This window comes from Emys orbicularis, chromosome 6 (genome assembly GCF_028017835.1).
Source record: "Emys orbicularis isolate rEmyOrb1 chromosome 6, rEmyOrb1.hap1, whole genome shotgun sequence".
NCBI classification, from domain to species: Eukaryota; Metazoa; Chordata; order Testudines; family Emydidae; genus Emys; species Emys orbicularis.
This window is the reverse complement of record NC_088688.1, coordinates 21,425,500-21,450,895: the sequence shown is the minus strand read 5'-3', so window position 1 is coordinate 21,450,895 and position 25,396 is coordinate 21,425,500. Positions and strand designations below refer to the sequence as shown.

Genomic DNA, 25,396 nt, shown 5'->3' with positions numbered 1-25,396 from the left:
TGACTCAAATCTGAGAGAATTTCTACATGAGGTGAGGCTGGGCTGCAAACTTTGAAGTTGGACTTTCCCAAAGTTTGAGGATAATTTGAATCACACGGGATCCTGGTTTAGGACATTGTAGATCCCGATCATCCAATGTCCGGACAGGTCTGGGTGTATCTAGGGTTTTGGTTAAAATCAGTCTTCCAAATTTAGTGAGATTTTATAGACTCCCTGCCTGCTCACACCTAGAACTCAAGGTAAGTCTACACTTACAGCTGTGTGTAGAGTACACACAGTGTACACCCAGCTAGCACAGATCTAAATAGCAGTGTAGATGGCTATGCATGGCTTAGGTGAGTCGAATAGAGTGCCCTACACGCCTGAATCCCCAGGGGTAGATACCCTACATGGCTCTCTACATGCCCAACCAGAGCCTCCCATGTCTGCATTGTTCTTTTTAGAAGTGTAGTGTCCCGCTACACCTCCTTGCTGCTGGAGTGCAGCGTGTAGCTGCACACCACAGTGACAAGTGTGGACACAACCTGTCTTTTGCTGGGGCATGTAGCTGTACGTGTAGTGCCTGTACTGTACATGCTGCTGTAAGTGTAGACATAACCTCAGGGTTATCACAAAACTCCCACTGACTTTAATGGGACCCAGATTTTTCCTTAGGTGCCTACATTTAGGCTTTGTCTATGCTACCACTTTTGTCGGTCAAACTTTTGTCAGTCAGGGATGTGAAAAAAAAACACTCCCCGACTAACACAAGTTTCACCAGCAAAAGCACTGGTGTGGACAGTGCTATGTTGGTAGGAGAGGCTCTCCTGCCGATGTAGCTAACACTGCTCGTTGGCGGTGGTTTAATTATGCTGGCAGGAGAGCTCTTTCCTGCCTGCAAAGAGCAGCTACACGGGAGACCTTACAGTGGCACAGCTGTGTCATTGTAAGGTCCATAGTGTAGACATAGCCTTAGATTCCTAAATCCATTTTAATCCGCCTCCCGAGAGACGGAAGCTAGGTTGGAGGGAGAATTCTCCCGTCGACCTAGCACTAGGGGACTAGGTCAGTTTAACTGCATCGTTCAGGGGTGTGGATTTTTCAGACCCTTGAGCAATGTTGTTATATGGATCTAATTTCTTAGTGTAGAGCTGGCCTTGATTTTCAAAAATAGTTAGCACCCAGCAGCTCCCACTGATCTCGTTTAGCACAGCTGGATGCTTAGTACATTTGAAAAATCAAGCCACTTATTTAGGTGACTAACTGGATTTTTAGCTGCCTAACTTTAGGCAGACAGCTTTGAAGGTCTTGGATTCATATTTCACTCTTTGATTTTAGTTCAGTATTCCTAGAATAGAGATGAAGGTGCTAGATCTGAAGGAAGACTCTGCTTTATTCCCTACCAATTGCTGTGACCCAGGGACATACAGAAGATGGTGACACAGCAGAACTCAAATAACAGCCCAAGAAAAGGCTTCAGATTATTGTACAGTTCTAGTCACTAAGTACACCTCTACCCCGATATAACACGACCCGATATAACATGAATTCGGATATAACGCGGTAAAGCAGTGCTCGGGGGGGGGGGCTGCGCACTCCAGCGGATCAAAGGAAGTTTGATATAATGCGGTTTCACCTATAACGCGGTAAGATTTTTTGGCTCCCGAGGACAGCGTTATATCGGGGTAGAGGTGTATTATCTCAAGTCCCTGAGGCAAAATGCTGCCTGACAATCCAATTGAGCGTATAGTGCTGGCTGCACATCTGTCTTTAATATCTAAAATATATCATCTTACCCACCTTGTCTTGCTTTAACCACTGCACGTATAAAACCTGTTTCATTTTCATTGTGGAGGAGGAGCAAGGAGTTGGGGTTAAGTTGAAACAGCGGAGAAACAAATTAGATGTCTGTAATGTCACTGTTCCATGAAACAAACTGTGGCAAACAAGTTATGACCCCTTGAAAGGTTTTAACGAGTTATTAAATCACACAGTATCTGTTCAAAGCAGTATACTCTATCATAGCGTTTATTAGCGCTGTTTAAATTTAAGGCCATTTCATAGTTCCAGCCCCAAATTCTCACTGCTGTTTGAAATTTAATTTGCTGGGAAATCTTCTCTGCAATTATAAATATCAAGTTAGTGCAAAACAGAAGATCCATGAATACAACATTGGGCAGGTGATTCAAACCCAGTCCAGAAACTCAGGCTAGAGAGACTCCCCTGGCAATCTGAAGAAGCGATAAATTGGGTAAAAATAGCCGAGGCATCCGAGTAAGAATAAATTGAGTTAGAACAACAAGGTTCCTGCCGACCAAGCCTGGGGAAACGAATCAATGACTAATTATCAAAGGATGGCTTCTCTTCATTTGAGCTCCCTTCATGCAGCCTGGGAACCATTTGGAGCAGTAGCTCTACCTGTCAAGTTGCCACAGCACACCCTGGGGTGCCGTTCTCATGACCGCATTGCTCAAGAATGTAAATGGCATTGGTTTACAGCAGCTTCACTCTTGGACTAATGCAGAGTATGAGGATCAGATGGCCATGTAATTGGAATTAATTAATTCAAAATAGGAGGGATTGCTGAGGTAATAGGGGCTCAGCCTCTAGGAGGGAATAAGGGCCAGATTTTTAAAGGTATTTAAGTGCTTAAAGATGCAGATAGGTGCCTAATGGGATCTTCAAAAGCACCTAGGTGCCTAACTCCCATTGATTTCATGGAAGGTAGGTGCCTAAATACCTTTAAAAATGTAACCTTAACTGTCAAGTCCTCAACAACTTTCCTCCTTCTCTAGATGTCATGACCCACAGGTCTCAAACCTGGCTCCAAAAGATTCATGGGAGTGGCCACATGCCAACCCTCCACCTGGCAGTCTGCTGACAATTGCTTACCTGGGACCCAGGAAGCCCAGCCCCAGTTTGAGGCTCTGTCCCAGAGGTGTTATTGGCAGAGTACCAGAGCAGCTGATTGGTCCACCAGCCCTACTTAAGCCAGCAGCAGGAAAAGGAAACTCTCTGAACAATGGGGCTTCACCCTGTTCTGGATTGATGCCTTGTGCTTCCTGCTCACCCCGGCTTGATTTCCTGGCCTCCTGACTCAGCATGACTCCTGGCCGCTCGTGGGTCTGATCTCCAGTTTGTCTCCTGTTTCTGACCTCCCTGTCTCATGACTCTGGACTGTGACTCAGACTACTAGGTCTGGCCACCCAGGACCCAGCTGTGTCACTAGGGAGAACCTGTTAAGCTGACATGTTAGGGACACAGATATCTTATCACCAATATCCAGCTGCTGGAAAACAAGCATTGGTATCTGCAGATGACTTGTTCATCCTGGTACTTTGGTTTAGCACCTTCCATCCAAGGATCTCAAAAGTGCAATAAAACCATTGCTGAATTGAGTCTTAACACTCCTAAAAGTCAGCAAGGTCTTCCTACTTCCATTTTACAGGTGAGGAACATGGAGGTTGACAGGTTAAGTGACTTGCCCAAGTTATTTAGTAAACTTTGGCAGAGCCAGGAATACAACCCAGCCGTCTTGACTCCTATTTCTGTGCTTTATTCACAAGGTCCTCTGAAATGTGTATCTCCTTGTTTCGTTTACTGTTCGCTGTACAGTGTTTCAAGTAACTGTGGAGGTGAAGCGGTAAAACTTAAGGATGGTTAGTTTTATTGGATGTAAGGGCCTAGATCCACAAAGGGACTTAGATGTTGTGATACTCAGCATTGCAACACCTAACTTTTAGGCCTCTAGAAAATTACAGAACAAATGCTTAGCTCCACAAGGCCTGAGTTAGGGCTGAATGGGAAGAGACAGGCACCTACAAACGTGATCCCACAAAAGCCAGTATGCTAGGGGGAGCCACCTACGCTAGCCAATGGGACATGCCAACTAGCGGGGGTGTATCCTAAGCCCCTCCCCTTTCATGGAGATAGGCACCTCTCTCTGTTGTGATCCACAACCAGGAACCCTTCCCCTGGAGTCATGTGGCTTAGGTGCCTAAATTTTTTCTTTTGAGAATGAGTTAAGTGCATCCTCCTTCAAAATGACAGGAGTATGAGGTGGTGCCGACCTCCTTTTAGCCCAGTGGTTAGAACACTCACTCACCTGGGATGTGGGAAATCTAGGTTCAATTCCCCCTTCAATCTGAGGTGAGAGAGGATGTGAGTAGGGGGTCTCTTAGCTCCCAGGACCGTGCTCTAACCCCTGAGCAATGGAATAGGTGGGGCTCCCTCAGTCTCTCCCGTTGAAACTGTTCTGCTGTGAGTAAATAATTAGTCATTGGAGCAGGAAGACTGGCCTGGGGATGCCCTAACTACCAAGTTATAGTCACTCTCACTCTGGCCCAGTGACCGTTTTGTGTAGGCGCCTCCTTCTTCTCCTCCAGCCAGATTTTGAATGGGACCAGATCGGGAGGTGGCCTTGGAGCATGCCTACTGGATTGGGCCCCACAGGTGAAATAGGCACTCCACTGCCTCTCCTTCCTCTGGTTGGTGGATTGCACTTGGGAAATAGACCTCAGGCCATTGAGAAGCAAGGCAGTAGCTTGCATGCCCAGAGGCAGGGACTTAGGTGCCAAAGGAAATTTACTGCAAAAATAAGTGCGGAGTAAGTTTAGGGTAAAACGGTAGCTGAGTGGGAGTTTTGTGGATGGCACTGGTGCCAAAAAATGGGACTTAGTCTAAACTCCAGACTTAGCACCTAGGCCCAGCTCCACTAAGGTACTTAGGTGCCTAAGGACTGAAATCGGCAAGGTCTGTAGAGAGGTCTACACATTACAGTCCCTAGGATGATCTCCATTCTGAACGTCAGTTACAAGGTAAAGGCTGTCCCCGTCCCTCTGATGTTCAATAAAATAAAGAGAATGACACGTTTATTACTGATCACGTTTAACATTCTATTACAGGCTTATCAGTTCTAAACAGATGCTTATTTCAAAACCCCGTGCCCGTCTCTGATGCCATTTTCAATTTGTTCAGCATTTTATACTTGATGACAGAACGTCATGTGAACCCTTCTATTCCGCACATGCCTAGGAGGTTAAAGTTTTCTCCAGATTAAGGTAACAGAAGGAGTAGTTAATGAGGACCTTTCAGATGAGACCTTGCAAGTGGAGGCACTCAGCTGGTCCAATGCAAGAACCTAGATAGAGATTTCATGATTTACTATTTTTTCCTCTCAAGCCCCATGACTTACTGTCAGAGGTGGGGGAGTCCCCAGGGTTGAAGAAGTGCTGCTACTGGTCCTGCCACTAAGAGAGGAGGAGGTGGCAGCTAGAAATAGGAAGACTCTCATTGTTAAATAGTTACTGCATTGAGTAGTGGGCATAATTTGTCAGGTATGTTGGCATCCATCAGAATGAAGAGAAACATGTAAGATATTGTTGACATAGTAGCAAATCTTCCTTGTAGGATGCACTTTACTGGTACGGCATCTGCTACTACCAAGGATGATGAACCAACCATGTCCACAAAGGGAAGCTGCCATATTGCAATTTGCTTTTCACTTCATATTTGAAATAGTAAAGAAATTGCTGTACTAGTTTTTTGAAACAGCATATACTAGATATAACCGCCAAAGCATTAACAAAATAAATAGGCATCGTTGGAAGAAAAGTGCAGAATTTCAAGGCCATTTAGTTTTTATTTATTTGGTAAAAAGCCCAGGTTAATCGTGTGCTGGAGTACTACATACAGTGTGTTACTATGTATTACCAAGATATTTGCTCTTTCAAAGGAGCAAGCAGACAATTGCAGACAGTGCCAGTTCCAGCCGAATGAAGGACTCAGTTGTGGCTGGTAGGATCAGCTTTGAAAAATGTCATCCGGATGCCATGGCAGCAGGTGGTCTCAGAAAGTGCTACGGTTCCCAAGCGTGGACAGGAGATGAGTTATGGGCAAGGGGGAACTCCTTGTCAAGGGAGCAAATGGGCAAGCACAGAAAAAGAATGTTCAGAGATAAACTAATTGCTGCTGCGGAGGCAGGAATGAGGGAGCTGAAGGCAGAAGCACCAGTGAGCAGCTTGAACATGTTCCAAGCCTAACGAAGCAGAAGAATTGTTGGGAAGTGATTAAGCCGAAAACAAAGTGCTTCAAAAACAAACAATGCGAGTCTGTCAACAAAAGCTGTCTCTGGCGTAACCTTTGGCTTTCTGGAACGGGTAGCCTCCATAGCTGGAGAGTGAAGGGCTGTTACTGAGGGTGGAGAAAGATGAAGTAGTAGTTTTCCTGTAGAAATGAGACCTGATCAGAATACCGGTATGTTCAAGCAACTCATCAAGGAAAATATCTATTCAGAATCCTGAAGGGTTAAGTCCTTAAATGGTGTTCAGTATCTTTAAATGATCACTTGGTATGTTCAATGATACACCCCACAGGAACGTAATGGCAAAGGTTTCCAGTCACTGATAGCCATCAGGTATTTGTTGCAGGTGACTTGCAGTGTTTCTGGAAGATGGTGGGGCAATGTCATGTTTCTGCCCGTTGTCATTCTTTTCCCAAGACTCTCCTCCAGCCCCTGGACAATGATACACAAACAAGCATTAGCCTGAGCCGACAATGGAATTGCACCGTCTGTGCGATCCCTCAGCTGTGGTTAATTGGAAGGTATGATAGAAGGTCACAGGGCAGCTAATTGCATTGTTGGTGTAAGTCAAATACATGCTCCAGACTCAGCTGACAGGGTCTGCTATAAGCTAACAAGGCAGCTGCCTAGGGTGGCTGATTCTGCCTGGGGTGGCAGGGCGGTCAGGCCAAACCTTCATGGTGCTAGACCTGGTGCTTGGACCCTACCCCCCCCCCTTTTACTATAACCACTGAACCATCAGAAGGCATGCCATACTCCCCTAGAAAGCCCAATGCATACACCCACCCAGTTGAGAACCTCTGTTCTAGGTGATGGGAGGGACTGGTACACTGAAGTTTTGCCTTGGGTGGCAGATTTTCTTGAGCGGCCTCTGCACCTATCTGAAGTAAAGTTCAGGGCAGCAATAGGACAGTTTAAGGGAGCCCCAACCTCACATTATTCTTAGGGCTGGTCTACACTGGGGGGGGGGGGGAATCGATCCAAGATACGCAACTTCAGCTACGCGAATAGCGTAGCTGAAGTCGAAGTATCTTGGATCGAATTACCTGGGGTCCAGACGGCGCGGGATCGACGGCCGCGGCTCCCCCGTCGACTGCGCTACCGCCACCGCCGCTCACTCTGGTGGAGTTCCAGAGTCGACGGTGAGTGCGTTCGGAGATCGATATATCGCGTCTTAACGAGACGCGATATATCGATCCTGGATAAATCGATTGCTACCCGCCGATACGGCGGGTAGTGAAGACGTACCCTTAGTTTTAAAGACTAACTTCCTACTGAGCACATATACATCTCCCTTTCTGGTTATTACGCCTCCTACCTTGCTCATCAGTACTGGGGACAGAGAGTCTAATGGTTGTGGAGGAAGGTACGGTATTTCCAAAGTCGTCTACTGAGTCAGAAGTGTGACTTGCTTGAACCAAGAGGTCTGATTTCTCTGATAGTGTTTCTTTGTATTTACCGCAGTACCTAGGAGCCTTTGTCATGTCATTGTGCTAGGCGCAGTACAAACACAGAAGAAAGAACATCCCTGCCCAAGCTTCCAGCCTTTCCTGTTTGGCGACTGTAATGCACAGCATCTATGTTACGGTTAGTGGCCAAGAATTTAGTTACTTAGTACTGCTGTATTTCGAGTTTGAATTGTGGCACTGAAACACATGGTACAAAAGAGGATGAGCTACATAGCACTAATATGGGCTTGGTTGTTAAATTAAGACATCTCTCTTTTTAATCCATGTTCTAAGATAAGTTAGCACGCTCTATTTAAAGTGCATATAGTAAGTTTCCTTTTATAGATGTTTAGGAACTTGGTAGTATATGTATGAGATAAAAGCAGCACACTTAATTGCATTTAATGTTCACATTTTTGTGTTCTTGTTCAAAACCTATATTTGAATAGTTACAGTGGGAAGATTTGTAAAGATTGTTCACAGATGCAGGATTTAAAAATATATACTTGCTGTAGGTATGTTGAATCATAAAATAAAGCTTGTAAGTAACTCCTGAAAGTTGAATAATATAAAAACAGAAGGGCTTACTTTGAATCAGTTTGCATCTTGCATCTGCTGAAATAATTTTAACAAAAGTTACTTTTTGGTATTAAAAACAGCTTAACATTGGTGCATGAGTTAGGGGTAGGGAGATGTGTGTGGGGGGGAAGGAGATTCTGAATTTAATACCATGGCATTCCTTCAAAAGAATGTGTAAAACAGTATATTGTATGCACACTAACCATGCATTAATTGTGCAAGTCAACAACTGTCAAGTAGTAATTATCAAGAAAAAAGGTGCAGTACCTGGATGGTAGTAATGCTTCAGATACATTGTACATAGGTGCTCTGATTACCATTGTTTACTTCCCTGCATCTCCCCTCCCCCCCGAATTTTACTGGACGTTACAACCCTTTTAACACAATACAACAAGTTTTCAATTAGACAGACCGTGTATTTGAAGTATAAAATCTTCCAGCTTCCATAATTCTTTATTAAATATTTAACAAGTTGCATCATTTCATTACAACAACTTCATTTTGTCACATTGATCTTTTGCTGTCAGGAAAACAAACTACAATCTCCTTCACTTCTCTTAAGAAAATAAATGGAAAAAATGATTTTGTCCTTAAACAAAAACAAAAAACATTTTCCACTGTGTATCAAATCCAACCGTACTTTAAAGCTATTTTGATTGTGAAAATGAGCATTATTTATAAATAGTAGTTTTCAGTTTGTTTGTTTTTAAATCAATTTTAATGTAGTTTTAGTATAATTTTAAATAGCCTCATATTCTGAGGTGTTTTACAATAAAAAGTTACGAAAGATCGTGAATTTCATCTGGAATGTTTGAAACTATTTTTCACCTTTGGAAGTAGTCATTTCAGGTTTAAATTTGAATAAAGGTCATAAGTTCACAAACACAGAGCATAGCAAAATCACCTTCTAGTGGTTTTATTTGGGTTCTGAGAATCATAACGTATTCACTATGGCATGGCTTTGCTAAAGCTGCATTGGAGACAAACTGCTCACAATCCTCTTTAGAAGCCAATCCTGAACACAGAATTGATTAAAGACGTATAAAAATGCATTACATATATGTACTACTGTATGTGGGTACACACTGTGTTTATATATGTATATATAGTGGTAAAAAAAGAACAAAAGCTACATGGACGTTAACTGAAAGAGGAAAACATGACATTCTAAATGAAAGAGCAACGTAAGAAAATCCAGATGGCTTAGAAATATAGAGGCATGTGATTAAATATGGTTTGTGGGGGTGGTCATGTGATATGAATGTAATGTTATGTGTGCAGTATGACAGACCTGAGGGATATGTAACATTAATATGGGTTAGATTCCAGTTTTAGCAAAACAATTTTCCCATGCATTTCAAACATGTATCGCTTTTTAGTGCAACGTCTAACAGATGTCGGAAGAGAGTTTTTTCCAAAATTCCGTACAAGCAAAAGAAAAGACTTTTGCTATTAAAAACCACCCTCATGCTTGTAAAATGTCCACTCTGGTAATTATAAGTACAGTATACAGGGTTTTTTCTTTTTCATCTTACCTATTAAAAATTCAATTTTGTATATAGTTGGGTATACTGTACTTATTTATATATATTTGAAAAAGTGGTCCAAACGTGTCACTTATTCCTCCCGGTTATAAATTCCAGAACACAAAGGGTAAAATCCAGGCCCCACTGAAGTCAGTAGGAGTTTTGCTATTGACCTCATCAAGGCCAGGGTTTCACTCAAAAGTATATGAACAGATTCAATATCTCAGAAGTGAGATTTGCAAGTATGATACCGAACTCTGCAGTCTCGATCCCCAGTCAGTAAAAGCTAATCACATAACAGAGGTAGTGGATGTCTTTTGGGGTAGTGGAGATTTTGGGGTGGGAGGGAGGAAATGAGATACTTGGTTAGTCTGTAGAGCAGCATCCTCTGCTGGTTTGTCAGAAAATATTACAAGAGAGCACGCAGCTTGCCCTCCCTGCATGAGAAATTCAGAGATAGGGATGTCTTCTCTAGGATGAGAGATTTAAAAATAAAATTGAGTGAAATAACAAATTTGCTTTTTTTTGGTTAACTTCAGTGGCAAGACAAAAGGAAGATAAATTTTCAGGAAGAAATTAGGTCCAGTCATAATGAGTTTCCATCAACTAGGAATAAACGCTGGAATTACGATACGTAACTGACCTGCCTTACAAGAGAGCCAGAGATATAAAAGACTTGATGTGAGCAAGCATTACAATAATTTGGCCATTTAGAATCTTTTTAAAAATACAAATTCTACAAAAGTATCTGTTTTATGATTAAGGGGGTGAACTATCCATACATAGTTAAGGTGAATGAATGTGAATACAGTATTTGAATATTAAAGAAAGGCACCAAGTTAGAGCACAAGTCCAAATGGAGCAATTTCCTCATTAATTAAGGTTTAATAAATAAGAGACATTTAGCCACCTTTCCCTAGAAAGAGTCCTTCAAATACAGTGTCAGGAATTCCAGAAGAACTTCTAAGAGGTTCAGTGCATTAGAACAGAAACTCCAAGAAATCTACTTTATATCCTAATAGTCAATGCAAAAACAGCTTCAACATATACAGTTCTTAATTACAAAGTAATCTGTAGAATAGAATCAAACTCCTTTATAGGTGCTGTTTTGCTGAAGCACACACTATGTACCTGGACCTCACACAAGTCATTTGCAAAACTGAAGACAATTCTCTGGGTTTAAAGAACAGATTCCACAGGTGGTAAAGCCTTTTGGCTGACACAAGGGGCATTTCTACAGTAGGGTTTTTAGCCACTAAGTTAAGCTACCTTAGTGCAACATCTGCTTTGCACTGGTGCAGTGCATTTACACTAGAGGTTTGCACCAGTGCAGCTACATCAAAACAACTTCACTGGTGGCTAAAATCCAAGGATTGTGCTGCTCAGGAACTGCCTGTGAGCGAACGAAAAAGAACTTCTAACATGCAACACGTAAGACTTTGTGCAATAAAGGGGTTAGATGAACAATTAACTTTTCACATTATAAATTTACCTTGGCAATAGCCCGGATTTGGAATACCAACTTTGGATCTCTTAGAGACCCTGACGAAAAGGGACAGACTCACTTCTACAGTAAGGTTTAAGTTCTCTGGACGCTAAGGGGCTGGGGGATATTTTTTGAGAAACATTTCTTGTACTTATTTTCCAATACTGAGTACTTTCAGTGATTAAAAATACAATTTTTCTCCTTGGCAGGAATTTACCTCAATACAGTAATGTATACTGAAGTCTTTTGGAGTTTCTATTCTTAGTTTATGTGTAAGTGGATCTGAAAAGACGTTAGCCTAGTTTTCTAAAAGCCTGGTCTTAAAAAGTTATGTTCTATTGTTTCATCTTGTGCAGTTATACAGAGCCTTTCATCTTTACACACAGATCTGAAGCCCATTTTGCAGATGGGGAAACAGGCACAGAATTTAAATGACTCAACCAAGGAGTCACAATGGCAGTGATGGCAGAGTTGGGAATTTAACTCAAGTCCTGACTCCCAATTCCCCCAGCCTAACTTGTAGACTACACTTTCCCTTATTACACAAGCGTTAGTTTATATTTCAAGTCTATAGCGCAAACTTCATAGCAGTCCTTGGAATAAGGTTCTGTTACATGGCACTGAAGCAAAATGTTGCCTCCAAACATACAAAAACTCTTCCAGTTAAGACATTGTTTTAAAAAAAACAAAAAAAAACTGACCGTGGAGTATGACAGATTTTTAAAGGCAATTCCATGTTCTAGCGACAGAAGTTTGGCATGTAGATACACGTTAGAAAGATCAGATCCCACTTACTAAAAGCGTAAGAGGCTATCAATATAGTGTTTTACATCTATTCAGATCTAGCCCACTTCATTCTCATGTCTAGATTTTCAGCTCACCAGATGGAAAAAAAGGAATGTCTGAAAATAAAATTAATATAGAAAGGGAATTAACCTTAATCTACATTCAAATGAGAAGGTTCAAAACTTCTTCATGCACCTATTGACTCTTCAAACTTTTGTGAGCAAACTGAGGCTGCATCCCAAGCCAGGCAAAGTTTGACAAATTAGCATTTGCTGAATGTTATTAGCTTTGATGAGTTTTGCTAAATTAGCTCTCATGGCTAGAGTTAATACTTATTACACTCCCTGCCTGCAACTGCTGCCGAACGCATTGCTGGTAGCGGATTGCATGTGCCAAAAAAAAAAAAAAAAAAAAAAAAGCTCAGTTCTTGGCAATAAGGGGTGAAATTGTTTCAGATATTCTTGCACTCTGTCATCTTGCTTGTGAATAAGTATTAGTCGGGTTCTTAGAAAAAACAACAAAGTGTGTTACGTAGATGGACAAAAACTCACAAAGCTGAAGATAATCAAATTGCTGAATGCATACCCTCAAACCTACCCTACTACTATGTTAACCATTTAACTTCAGTGGATCAAATGCAAGTCTTCTCTTTTGCCTTTAATCTATCACACAACAGATACAACTCAGGCATTATAGTTTAAGCATGCAACATGTCATAGGTAACAAAATTGATTAGATAACTGTATATATTAAATAAATCTTTGTGATTGAATAAAAAAATCACAAAAACAATTGGTGAGAACATGTCTGCAGGCCCAGCTCTACATCTGGTTTTTATACAGCAGCAGCAGCCAAATTCACAATTGATAGATATTGCACCCGAAAGACATGTGCAGTGAGAAGGAATATAATCACATTAATGTTTATGATAAAAAACAGATATGACCTCCATGTGTTACATAAAGTGCCTTTAGAGTTGGTGCAGTTGGAAACAAACAAAAAAACCCAACCTTGTTCTTTAGGTATCATTAGCAAATGCATACAAATAGGAGACAAAACAGATCTGGTTTCCACAGTTCCAAATCAAGCAGTGCCAGGTTGCCTCCATTGCAAATAGTAAAGAGGAAAGGATAGTAAAAGAATCACTGTACAAAGTTAATGACAGGGTTAAGCATTTTTTCCTATAGTGATAATGCCAACCCTATCCCAAAATGTTTTATAGTACACAAATATTACCAAGGAATAATGAGGTGATTTCTTTATTGACCGTGAGATTTGGCATGCTATGTTATGATCCTCTCTCAGCTTGTAACTATTCTATTGATTTATACAAAAATGTAACATCCAATCTGTACTTTTTCTTCTGGGTACAGAAAATATTAATGTGCTCAATGAAAAGCTTTTAGATTTGCCATTAATATATTCCATCTGCAGAAAATTTCTCACATCAGTTACTCCAGCTTTTCTAATAGGTTGGGGGGACAAGGCTCAAAATGCATTTTGAAAGTAAAAATGCCACTGGCATCAAGTCTGGTATGAAATTAAGATAAGAAAAAATGCTCATTTTTCCAAGTAGATGACATTTTTAATTGTGATGAAATAAAATCTGAAAATGTCTAAATCATTTAAAAAGTAAACATGAGTTGTAATACTATACCTGTAAAGTGATTAATTCCATTCATTGTCATTAGAAAGTATGTAAAATATTTATTAAGGGCTTTGCCTACAGAGGCACAACATAAATAGAACAAGTCCTGCTGAAATGTAATTAGAGTACATGTCAACCAGTTGGTGATTTACTGTGGAAATATCAGAAATGTTATCCACAGGTTGTAGTTCAAATTTCTGAATTTAGGCAACTGCACTGTAGAAGAGTTTGCTCCATGAACCAACATTGTGCAACTGTTTTGCCATTGTCACTTGTTAATGTCCATTAGGCAAATTCAACAGTTCAAGCAGAACTTGCTCGATGGAAAAAAAAAGTAGCTGTTTTAATCCACTCCTTCAAATCCTTGAGCATTTTCAACTGCCATAAGAAGCTTCTCTCGTAAATCTTCAAAAGATTCATAAGGAGGTAAGTCAAGGCGATTAAAGCTGAAATTGAAGGGGGAAAAAGTATCATTTGATAATCAACTTAAAGTAATAAAAAGTATACGGAGGTCAAATAATTTGGAGGCTTCATCAGGGGTGTGTTATCCTATTGTCTAAATGGAACCAGCTACATATTTCCTTTTTCTCCTAAGCTCTTGTGCCCCTGCTAATAACTCTGGTTGCTCTGAAGTTGGTATCCACAGATAACCAGCCCTTTCTTCCCATTCAGACCTGAGAGTGGAAAATTGTTCAAATCTACTTGGAAGAGAAAAAATAATGTATTTTTAATGGTTTCTTTCTATACGAAACCTGGCTTCAGACAGAGTTGTATCAGTTCCAAAGACTCAACAGAGATGCACTGAATTTAAAGGTCAGATGCTCATTTTCCCTCTAGGGGAGTGGGAACAGCAACAAAAAACAGAGAGAAGGCTCTTTGAAAACATCCTTGATAATGTAATAGATAACAGAAATTGTTCTGTAAGTAAGTTCAGCCTCCTGCTATAGAATTCTGTAGGATGGTTCAAAAACCTATGGAAAGGTGATTACTATTAAATGCTGTAAGTTTTATTTTCTATAGTACACCAAAGAATTTAAGCCCCATTTATTTTATAGGGCTTCCATACATGGAAAACATTCACAATAATTAATCTTTTGGTTCTTTTTTTTGCTTCACAGATTCTCAGTGCCTGTCATCTGAGTTTTATGGATGTGTCTGGCTAACTTAAATTAAGTCAATTGGGCTAAGGCCTCCGCTTTTCAGTGAATTGTCTGACAAGGCAGGGGCAGATGGAGCTTATGGAACCAGCTGCTCCTGTGCACATTTTTTTTTCCTGTGGTTGTGCTTTGTTGGCTCTCAGATTTTCACAGAGCTCATTCTATCCACTTTCCAAGGAAGAGAATAAAAGTCATTCACTGAAACTGAACCTAGGCATGTGGTGATGAGAGTAAAAGCTGCCTGCAAAGGTAGGACTGGTTGGGGGAGAGAGGGAGGAAGGGAACAAGAGATTTTTGAAGTAGATTCTATTTGTACAATTGCCAGTCCCTCTTTCCCATGTCACGTATTTGTTTCCATTCATTAGTTTCTCAGAGAGAGAGGAAGGGGTAGTAATTCTGTAAGACATATGAAACAAGGGACAAAATAGTAATGTACTTCTAATGCGAGGCACTTTTGTTCCTTTCCTCGTGCCACTCAGAAGCACTGTCCCCCTCTCTGTACAATCTACCTTTCACTGTAAACAGCCCCATGCACTATTCTGTATTGTTCAAATCTCACCATTTCTATCAAGCGACAGAGCAAACTTTAGGATGCCAACACCTACAAGTGTTGGCATATTAATTTAAAACTAGTATTTTTATGATGAGAGGGAAAGTGATCCAGGCAGAAGATTCACCCAGCATAATAATGATATGGCAAAAATGTGGGACTTGGGGCTTGATCATCAAAGGTGTCGAGTGCTCTGACCCCAATACAGCAAAACACTTAGTCATGTGCTTCAAGTGATGTGATGGATCAGGTCCCACTGCTCTGTGCCTTGCAGGATTAAGCCCTTATCCATTTGAAAAAGGTAAATTATATTAGAGACACAAAAAAGTCTTCTAGCAGAAGGGATTAAAACTGTTATAGAAGACACTTCCATCTCATTAGCACACTGGTTTAATTGCCAAGTGCTTAAGGCAATTTGCAGACTAATGGGTTCCTTCAAATTTGATAGAAAATTAACAGCTGCTGTACAGGAGTAGCAATTGCTTGAAATAAGGTGAAAAAGCTTTCAAGTAGAATCCCTTCTGTGCAACAAATACATTAAAACATATCAGCTATAGCCCAAGAGAACTATCTCCCAACTTTAAGGGACAACTGGATCACATATAGAACAGAAATTCTTTACCGAAATAAAAGTATGTATGATTTAAAGTGGCTTAAGTGAATCTACATTAGGGTTTTGCACCTATTAGTTTTCTAACATAGATCAGCTTTTAATGTGTTGAAGGACAGGATTAAACAAAGAACCTTTTGGAAACTAAGAGAAGAAGTTATAACAGACCGACGTTGAGCTGGCTAGTTCCTGGAATTTTGTCGGTTTCATGCCGGCTGCAGTTTGAGAGCAGATAATTCTAAGCTCCTTGAATGTTTAGAACTGTGGCAGTGAATACACAAGGTTGGAGATTATCCCATTTTATAGAAAACTGTCTCTATAGCACAAAGGCATGATCCTAAGATAGAGTATGTTCCTGTCAAATTTGGTCACCAGTATCCATCCTTTCTTGGCAGTGTAACAATCCATAAACTCCTTAATTTTATGTTTTCATTACTCACCATGTGTGAGCTCTGGGCAATTTTTCAGGACTTCCCCATTGCTCTATTGTAAACAGCTGAGGACCATTTGAACCTGGACAAAGAGTAAAAAATCCCCACAAGTATAGTTTAAGCACTGGATTTTAGATAGACTACTTAAATGCTATAACTCAAAATTAAATGTTTGCAAAATTATAGGCTAAATCCTCGGCTTGTATAATTGGTAGACTGCACTGACGTGAAAGTACAAGTTAAAGAAGCTAAGTATCTGGCCCTATATTTATAAATACTGTCTACTCATTATTCCATACAGTTAATTTTAGGTGCAGTGTATATAATGCCACAAAATAAGTACACATTAACACTGCAACAGCGATGTACTTGTGGGCTTCCAATCTGCACAGCAGCAGCCATATATACGCACCCTTTACCCTATCAAGGTTATTCTTGCAGAGAGCAAGAACGTGCCCTCCACAGCTGCTGTCATAAAGCCTCCATAGGTTTTCTGGGTTGGGAAGGAGCAATTCAACGGATACTGGAGTGAAAACTTCCATCTTGTAATAACCCTGTCGTGCATAGGTTGTCTTGCTGGCCCATTATCCTACTCAGAATTGGTCCAACCCATTTCAAAGAGCAAAAATAAAGAGTTTTTAGTGCTAAACATCCTTAAGTACCTTCAATTTTTAACTCACCATAAAGTTCAGCAAATCCATTCATAGGCACTCGTGATGTCCCAGTAACAAACTGCAACAACCGGATACGCTTTTCAGCGTCCATCAGTAAGACAGCCTAGTCATAAACAGAGAGAGTCAGCAGGCTGTATCACATGATACAACAGTGTGTGCAGGCATCAGGTGGATTTCAAAAAAAATTCATTTGTATTGTAGCACAAGAACTAGATAGATAACTTCAAAGGTTGGAGAGTCTTACAGTATTTTCTTTTGCTGGCGTGATATCAGCCTTTCTAATCTTAGATAAAGAGACTCTTCTCTCAACTGCCATTAGCCCAAAACAGCCCAGTGCTTTGGCAGCAGTTGGGAGTAGTACACGTTACTTCAGTATTTTGGATGAGTTGACTTTCCTTTTGGTACAATCAGTAAAAATAGTTACTTACCTGTAAAATACTCCTGGGGGAATTCTGCACCAAAAAATTAAAAATTCTGCACACAATATTTTAAAATTCTGAAAATGTTATTTGTCAAAATAACACTATATAATCACCTCAGTTTCAATTATTTTGGTAATTTATTTCAAAATACCTGTCAGCAAGTATGTCTGTAATAATACAGACACACACACAAAATCTCCTCCAGGAGCAGAAAGTTAAACCCCTACGACAACCCAGTTCCTGCCTTTCTGCCCCCTTCTTCCCCCCAGAGCCCATCTGGGGGCCCCCCCCTGGCCCAGACACCCTCAACCTCTCCCCCCCAGGGATCCAGAGGGAGAAACAGCTTGATTCTGGGTCTTGGGCTTGCACAGAGTTTCGTGTGCGCCGCCTCCTTCCTTCAGAGCATGCTGGGAACTGCAGCTGCTGGGAACCCTCCAGTTCCCTCCCCCTCCCGCCTAGCCTTGTCTTCTATTTGCGAGCTGGGCTCTGCCAGGTCCAGCGGCTCCTAGTGGCAGCCAACATCTCTGTAGCCTATTCTATGGGAAAAAAGGAAGTTCTGTGTGCCCAACATTAATTTCTGCAAAATTCTGCATTGCATAGTGGTGCAGAATTCCCCTGGAGTAGTACAGTAACTGTTGTTCTTCAAGATGTGTTGTGCACAATTACATCCCACCATAGGCCCCTGCACAATCACTTAAAGAAGACTGATGTATAATGCAATTCCTTGCTACTATCTTCTACGATATAATTTGATTAGATTCACTTAACTGGATGTGCTAAATTCGCTGTAGTCAGATCACAGAGAAATTCTATATTTTACATCAAATTATTCCCTAAGGTATTGTTTTGATATGGGGGTTATACACCTGTATATTATGGCTATTTTAGCCACTGGATGTATGTAAAGAGCAGGGTGGCATTTATATATCTTGAGCCTACCGCTTTTACTGACGGCAAACACATCTCAATGTCCTTATCCAGCAAAACATATAGCTCCAGATTTATTTTTCATGCTTTATGTTCTACCCAAGTAGGCACAAGTGCTCACATTTATTTAAGCTAACACTCCTACCTCCCTGACAAAACAGCTCAATATTTAGCAAGTACAGGTGTATCTTGAAGTGAAAAATTAATGAACGAAGCAAAGAACAAGATCTGAGAGAATCAAAATGACCGCATAAACTGCTGAAGATGCAAAATCAAACCAGTTTCATGGGTTAGCTCCCTATGCTGCTACACACATCAGAGCAACACGTGAAAGGGAAACTAGATTGGGAGAGCGGAGGGAGAGGGTCAAAAAGGAGACATTCTTGAAACATTATGCGCAAAAAGCATAAAAGTAAAATTGAAGTGCTCACGTCTATACAAAGGGCTTTTGGGGGGAGGGGTGTGCTATAACAAGGCTAACCTTAGGATGATTTAAATTGGGAGGAAGAATCAGTGCTGAAAGAAAGCATCATGGAAAGAAACAGATGTGGCAGCTGATAGCCAATTAGAGCCAAGCTCGCTATGTGATGAACAAAACAAAGACGAACAAAGTGTGACTTTGGGCTGTATGTGCAGAGGCATCAAATCAGGGGAAGAGGAAATAGCCCCTCTCTACATGTCTATGATGCGACTGTACTCTTCGTTATCAAGGAAATATTAATAGAACTAAGTGTGTTAGCTAGGCTAAGTAATGATCACAGGGAGACACAATGACAGTATACAAATATATCATCAACATTGGAAAGAAATCATTTCAAGCAGTAGAAGAGGACAGAGCACAAAAAGGATAAAAACAAAAAACCACACACACTCAGACCTGCTAAACAGGGTGACAGTACAAGCAGTCTGCTTTGGACTTAACTATCTTGAATAATTGTGTATCGTCTGCAAATGTTGCCACTTTACTGTTCACCCCCTTTTCCAGATCATTAACGAATATGTTGAACTCTGTCAACCAACAAAAGAAGAATGGTAGTTATTATCCGGTGTGTGTAGAAGATACTGTTTGGTGTTTTCATGGAGAAAAAACCCAGACTTCACACCAAAATGTACATCATACAGTGCAGCATTCATCTCAGAAATAGAAGGATCATGAGAAGAGTGGGGTAAATAGTATTACCTTCCAGTACCACTGGATGACAGGATGATTTGGGCAGTAACCATTCTTGTAGATTGTATGTTGTCTCCAGTCGTTAACATCAACATCGCCAAGGCCACACATTAATAACTAAGTATGGATATAATTGTTAAGATGTTAATAGAAAATGGTGCATAAAGGAAAACACAATACCTACACAAAACAGTGTTAACCCCTCCCTCCGCTGTCTCCTTTTAAATTGGTAGGCAGTGCTTATACAAATACAAAGGGAAGCTCTCCTATCTGTAGTAGAGTTCCTGGAGAATGTTGACCTGTGCACTCCACTAAGATGAATGTAATTAGTATGTACACTCAATGAGACAGGGACCACATCTGTCGCTGAATCAGCAAGTTCTGAACATGCTTAAGAACCTAGCTCAATCTGTGCAAACATGTTTGTTCCCCCCCCACCCCGATTTAATGAAAAGCACCTCTCTCCACTCTAGATCATGATGATATAAAACACACATTCAACTAGACCAAATAATTAGAGAGAAAAATCTACCCGGTCCTTCAAATCCATTCATACAGCATTCACTCCAGAATCTAGCATTTCTAAGAATAATATGCAGTACTGATCTACTGTCCACAAAACAAAGTCATGTAAAGCTACTAACCTCCAACTCATTTTCATCAAAAATTTTAATCAAGTCTATAGGAAGGAGTTCTGTGAATCCCTGAAAGAAAACAAAACAAAACTAATGTCTTCTCAAAAATAGATTTATAGTATCTGGTTTTCATTTGGCTGACATTTCTTAATTTTAGAGCAAACTTCCTCAACATGAACATACACTTCCATACCAGATGGTGAATATTATATTGTGGCATGGAGATTTGATTGATTTATTTTTTAAGACAAGGATTTTTCAGTTCAACAGGCCTATGGTGAGCAGAATTTCTGTCATCTTCTACAACCCAAACCACTATGTGGTTTCCATAAGACTAAGAATGAAATTATTATAGTTAGTGAATTAATGGGAGGGAGGAACTGACTGAAGCCAGACACTCTGCAGTAGCAATCCTTGTAATCTTCTAGAAGCCAGAGCCTGAAAAAGGTGCAGCAATGGACAGAACTGCAATGAAATTTGAAACACACAAGGGAGAATTAAAGGTAGGATCTGTGGATTGCTGGGTTCCAGGATCCATGGTTGCAGGGCAGCATGGCACAGAAGTAATCACTGCTGGCTAGGGAGGAAAAGAAGGGTTTTGAGAATGGAATATAGTTGGTGGTCACAATAGAAAAGTAATGTTAGGATCATCAGTTAGAAGTTCATGTTGCTTAATTTTAAAGCCTTGAAAATCTTTTAAGTTGAAAGAGAACGAATCTGACAGGAGAGGAGCCATAAAAACGTTTTCAGGATATTACTGATTTTTTCTAAACACTAGAATTTTGGGATACTGCAAGATTTCCCATCCATAACTTTTAGGCCTGACAAGTACATGCAAAAAAGATGAATCTTGATCTACCACAATAAATTGAGAAGATTATTTGGCAGAAAACAACTAATGAAGCTTACCTCCAAGAAAGCATTCATTTGTTTCTGAACTCTGTTTACAAACCTCCACTGGATGACTAAGCTATAGCAGATAAAAAAAAACAAAAACACACTTTTATTAGAAGATATAAACAGAATGTTTAATGATCTCACCTATTCTAATGTTTTCAGTTTCTCATTTATAGCTTCAGTAATCATTCATCAAGCACTGATATAAAATAAACAGAGCAAACGAAGGGAAAAATGCCTCCAATTTATGCTTGAGTTTGGATGTCTACTGAGCATATGAATATGTGCATCTCTTCATTAACTGCTCAAATTTCCATGAGAAGACATGAGGTGGTGGAAAAAAAAAACACCAATGAGCATAAAAAAAAGTAATCCCAAAGAATAGCTTACATTTAAATGGCTTTGGACATATGTTTAAAAATCTTTAGATATGACCCTTCCACATCATTAGGAGGTTTGCAGTAAAAGTGCAGAAGTTACACAAAATTAATCTTTTTGTTCCTATGGAGATTAAATTTATTTTAAGCAGAACATGGTGAAACAACTTGGTCTCTGATTGAAATAGCCTAGAAAACTCTAAGTTTTTAAAAAAATGGGGCCTTCAAGGTAGACTCCAAGATTATTATTTATCCTTATTTTTTAGGCACCTGAAGAAATAGTCTGTCTTTCAAAAGCACTGAAACACCCAGGAGTTCCCAGATACTTAAATATGGATTTAAGGCCCTAACTTCAGGCACCCATTTTTAAAAGTCTTAGCTTGTATGTTTTACACATATAAAGTGAATTTGGGATAGTAAGTCATCCCATTAATTCAATTAAAAAGCAAAACTTCGGAAAGTTTTGCCTACAGCCTGAATTTCCATTATAAACTTTCTAGTGCTACTTGTTTTGTGGCTGAAATCTGTATTACTATTATGATTGCATACCGTCGTCCCATGATAAAAATTACTACTGCATTTAACTATATGAGTGGTCAAGAGAAGGTATACATTGTACTGATGGATTATTACTTTAGAACACTTTAGTATTTTTATAAGAGTATTTAGGAAGATTCAAACAATTCATTAAAATAGAATTCATCTGAGTGTGATTTAGGACCAAAAGAATGAGAGTTTGGAACTTTTAACAATTTTCTACAGATTAAATGAATTTATGCAGAAATTATATCTACAGACAATAGCACTGATACATGTACCTGTGATAAAACAAGGAATTCAGGTTTTGGGAAGGGCTTTTTGTTTGTTTTTTGATTTAATACGAATACTGAGCCTCAGCATCCCCTAGGAAGGACTGTAAAATGATTTAAATAATCTGCAAACAATAGTCACTACTATATTTAAACAATCTACACTGCCACCAAGGTGTACAGAAACTCAAGCATTTATGCTGCTTGTGTTACAATACTAAATCACTTCTGCATTAACATTTTGTGTCTTTTTGAATAACACTTTATAATTCCAATTCCTTCCTCATTCCTTCCCTACATTCACAAGCACACACTCTTGATTATTGTGAACATATAGTTAATATAGGGTTTGTTTAAGAGGTACATTTTAGTTATCAGGCAGGCTTGTGAGCAGCTATTGGTTTGTATGTTTTATTTTTTTGTGGGTAGAGAAGGTGAGGAAGACGAAGGTGTAGTTTATATTTTCATACATAATAGCTTGAGTATTGTTAGTGTAACGGAGAATACAAATTATTTCTATGTTCTGGGAGGAGTGGGGGGAATCCCTGTGGAATTTTATGAAAGGATTTTTTCAGATATGCTAATTATTTCCATATAATGAATGTACAACCAGGAAATGAGGAAGTGTACATGTAAAAGCTACCCGTTCCACATCTCTGAGAATAACTTGAATATGTGAGTCAACACAGGAAGAACCTTGGTGCAAGCAGAATTCAGTTGTGCAAACTTTCACAACATAGCCCTAGATTTTCAAGGAGCTTTTCTTTACTGCTCAGTATTAAGAAGAAAGAGAAAATAAATGTTTATGGCACCTAATTTTATGCGTCTGCAAACACAATAGTCAGGAAAAATAACATGCCTTCAATCAAGTAAAAACAATTAGGCTTGTAGATATATTTTAGATATGAAGAGCAGCAACAGAAAATAATTCATAAAAACAGAGAAGAAAATAGAATTTCTAATGCTTTTCCCATGAGAGTCACTCAGTACACTGGAAAACTGCAAACAATATAAAGTAAAAAAGTAGCAACTATTCATTTTACAGGTTCCAATTCAATATGTTACTTAAGCATGTGCCTAACTCTCATGCATCTTGCTGAATCATGACCAGAATGCTGAACAAAAAGTTATAAAATACTACGTAAGTAAAAAGAGTTTTGTTTATGCGTGCTTGTTAATAGATTAATTAGAGCTTTACTGTTTGCTTATTGTATCTTAATTGGATAGGCTATCTAGTCTAATATCCATTTCCATCCACAGTAAATTTGACTTCAGATGGTAGTGTTTAGATCTGGACTTTCTTTTGGTTTAGAATTTATACCCTAAAGACTAGTATTAATAATGGCAAAACCCAGAATGGATAGATACCGAGTCTTGAAAGTACTATCTGCCAAAACATCCAGATAGATTTTAATACATTCCATGAATTGGGTTGATTAATCTTGGTTGTACTTTCTACAGTGATTAAAAATGATAAAATTCAAACCAGCAAAACACTAATACTCAGACAAGTCATGTTAGTAAAAAGGATTTTTCTACTTAATGATCAGTTGTCTGTAGAGTTTATGCTACACACTGTAATTTCTTAGCAGGTTAAGTTCCAAAAAGCATGCTATTGTGGTTTGTTAGACTTTTAAATTAATACAATAAAGTATATACATACTCAATATATTCCCTTTTGTTTTCATTTGTTACCATGATTTCTGACCCATTTGGCTTCAAATCGACTTGATACGTCTGTATTTTAAAAGACAAAAACAAACAAAAACAAAACATGGAATTATTTCAGGAAATATATCTTTAAGATCTACTATCTTTGAATAGTGTGTTAAAAGTTCATTAGAAGAGAGTTATTACATAAGTATCTGTTAAACTATTTTCTAATTCATAAGCTCTCTATAGTTTTCAATGTATGTTAAAAAGTAACTAATATGTTAAAATAGCTAATGAGGCTTTTATACTGAGTGTCGAGATGTTTCATATTTAAAGCTGGCATCATTAGGACAGATTGCTGTATGGTCATTTATGAGCTTGAATTATGCATTGTATTTCATTATTAAGTGAGGAGGCAGGGCTGCATTTTGTGTTTACTATTCAACTAGTAAAGAATTAAATTAACAATGCTCAATAGGGAAAAGAGAGTTTGTTGAGTCAAGAACACAGATTGACTGTGAAGCAATTTTTGGATTACCACCTCACAACACCTGGGACAGCAAGCCTGCTATGGTGGCTGTCTTCCAGCAACACAAAGCTGCTACAGTGTCAGCTTAACTGGCTGGGGTAGTATTTCTCCAGCATGGGCAAACCCCTGGGTAGTACTGGGAGAAGTGTCCAGGGGTAAAAGAAAATGAGCGCTGGGGCCATGGCAGCAAGACATAAGACAGACATGGGTTGCTTTAACTTATGCTAGGGACTAGTCCAGTCTGTGGAGGAAACAGGATTGGGGGCTATAAAGGTGGCACTTTTACCCTCTACACCTCCTGAACTGCCCACTACCACACCAGAGTCTGGGTCATTCTCCTTCCTTCTCCATTCACAAATGTCCCCTCTTCCCATGCAGAAAAGGGGAGATCATTCACTTCCATGGCTCCATCTCCCCTTCTCCAGATTCTGTATGGGGGGGTTATTTCACAAGACTGGGGTTGCTAAAAGGGTGAAATCTGACTGGTAGGTGACACACATCATTCCCTGTGGAGCTTAGGTGAGGAAAACACAGCCCAGGCTGTATGCTCTTTTCAATGGAGCCTCCCATTTGAGGTGGTGCCACGGCCAGAGGGTGCCCCTGACATCTATGCAGATCTGAGGCACCCACTACAAATGAAATCTCCTTTAGTGGTTGATTAATACTGAATTGTTTAGCAGGAGGGACATGATCAGAACACTAGGTCAGAGTATGAAGAGTCATTTGGATAATGAACACGTTACAGTTTCGGCAAAATGCGGAACAGTTATCTGAAGATCTAGACAAATATTTTGAAGAATTTTAAAGTTAGCAGACACCATAATAACCAGAGAAACTTTGATTTGAAAAAGGGCACCACCACAAAGCAGGCAGAGTTGTTAGAAGATTTTGTTAAGCACAAAAACCACGAGGACAGAATTCTAAAGAAAGTTTCTGATGATTATATAGTTCTGCTAGAAAGTGAGGTAACCTAGACGGGGAAAGAAGGAGTAAGACTGAAAGCCATTTACTGTATTTGTT

General features: G+C 39.7%; 1 protein-coding gene across 3 annotated transcripts in view; it reads right to left on the bottom strand.

Annotated features, from left to right (window-relative positions):
• Positions 1-13,877: 13,877 nt before the first annotated feature.
• Positions 13,878-25,396, bottom strand: part of NEDD4L (NEDD4 like E3 ubiquitin protein ligase) — a 107,077-nt gene continuing 95,558 nt past the window's right edge. For all 3 annotated transcript variants that reach the window (XM_065406763.1, XM_065406765.1, XM_065406766.1), the window contains 7 exons: positions 23,858-23,931; positions 21,021-21,081; positions 20,121-20,180; positions 19,486-19,593; positions 16,963-17,059; positions 16,292-16,364; positions 13,878-13,980 (listed from right to left, as the gene is read on the bottom strand). In XM_065406763.1, the coding sequence (XP_065262835.1) occupies positions 13,878-13,980; positions 16,292-16,364; positions 16,963-17,059; positions 19,486-19,593; positions 20,121-20,180; positions 21,021-21,081; positions 23,858-23,931 (576 nt within the window). The remainder of the gene's footprint in view (positions 13,981-16,291; positions 16,365-16,962; positions 17,060-19,485; positions 19,594-20,120; positions 20,181-21,020; positions 21,082-23,857; positions 23,932-25,396) is intronic.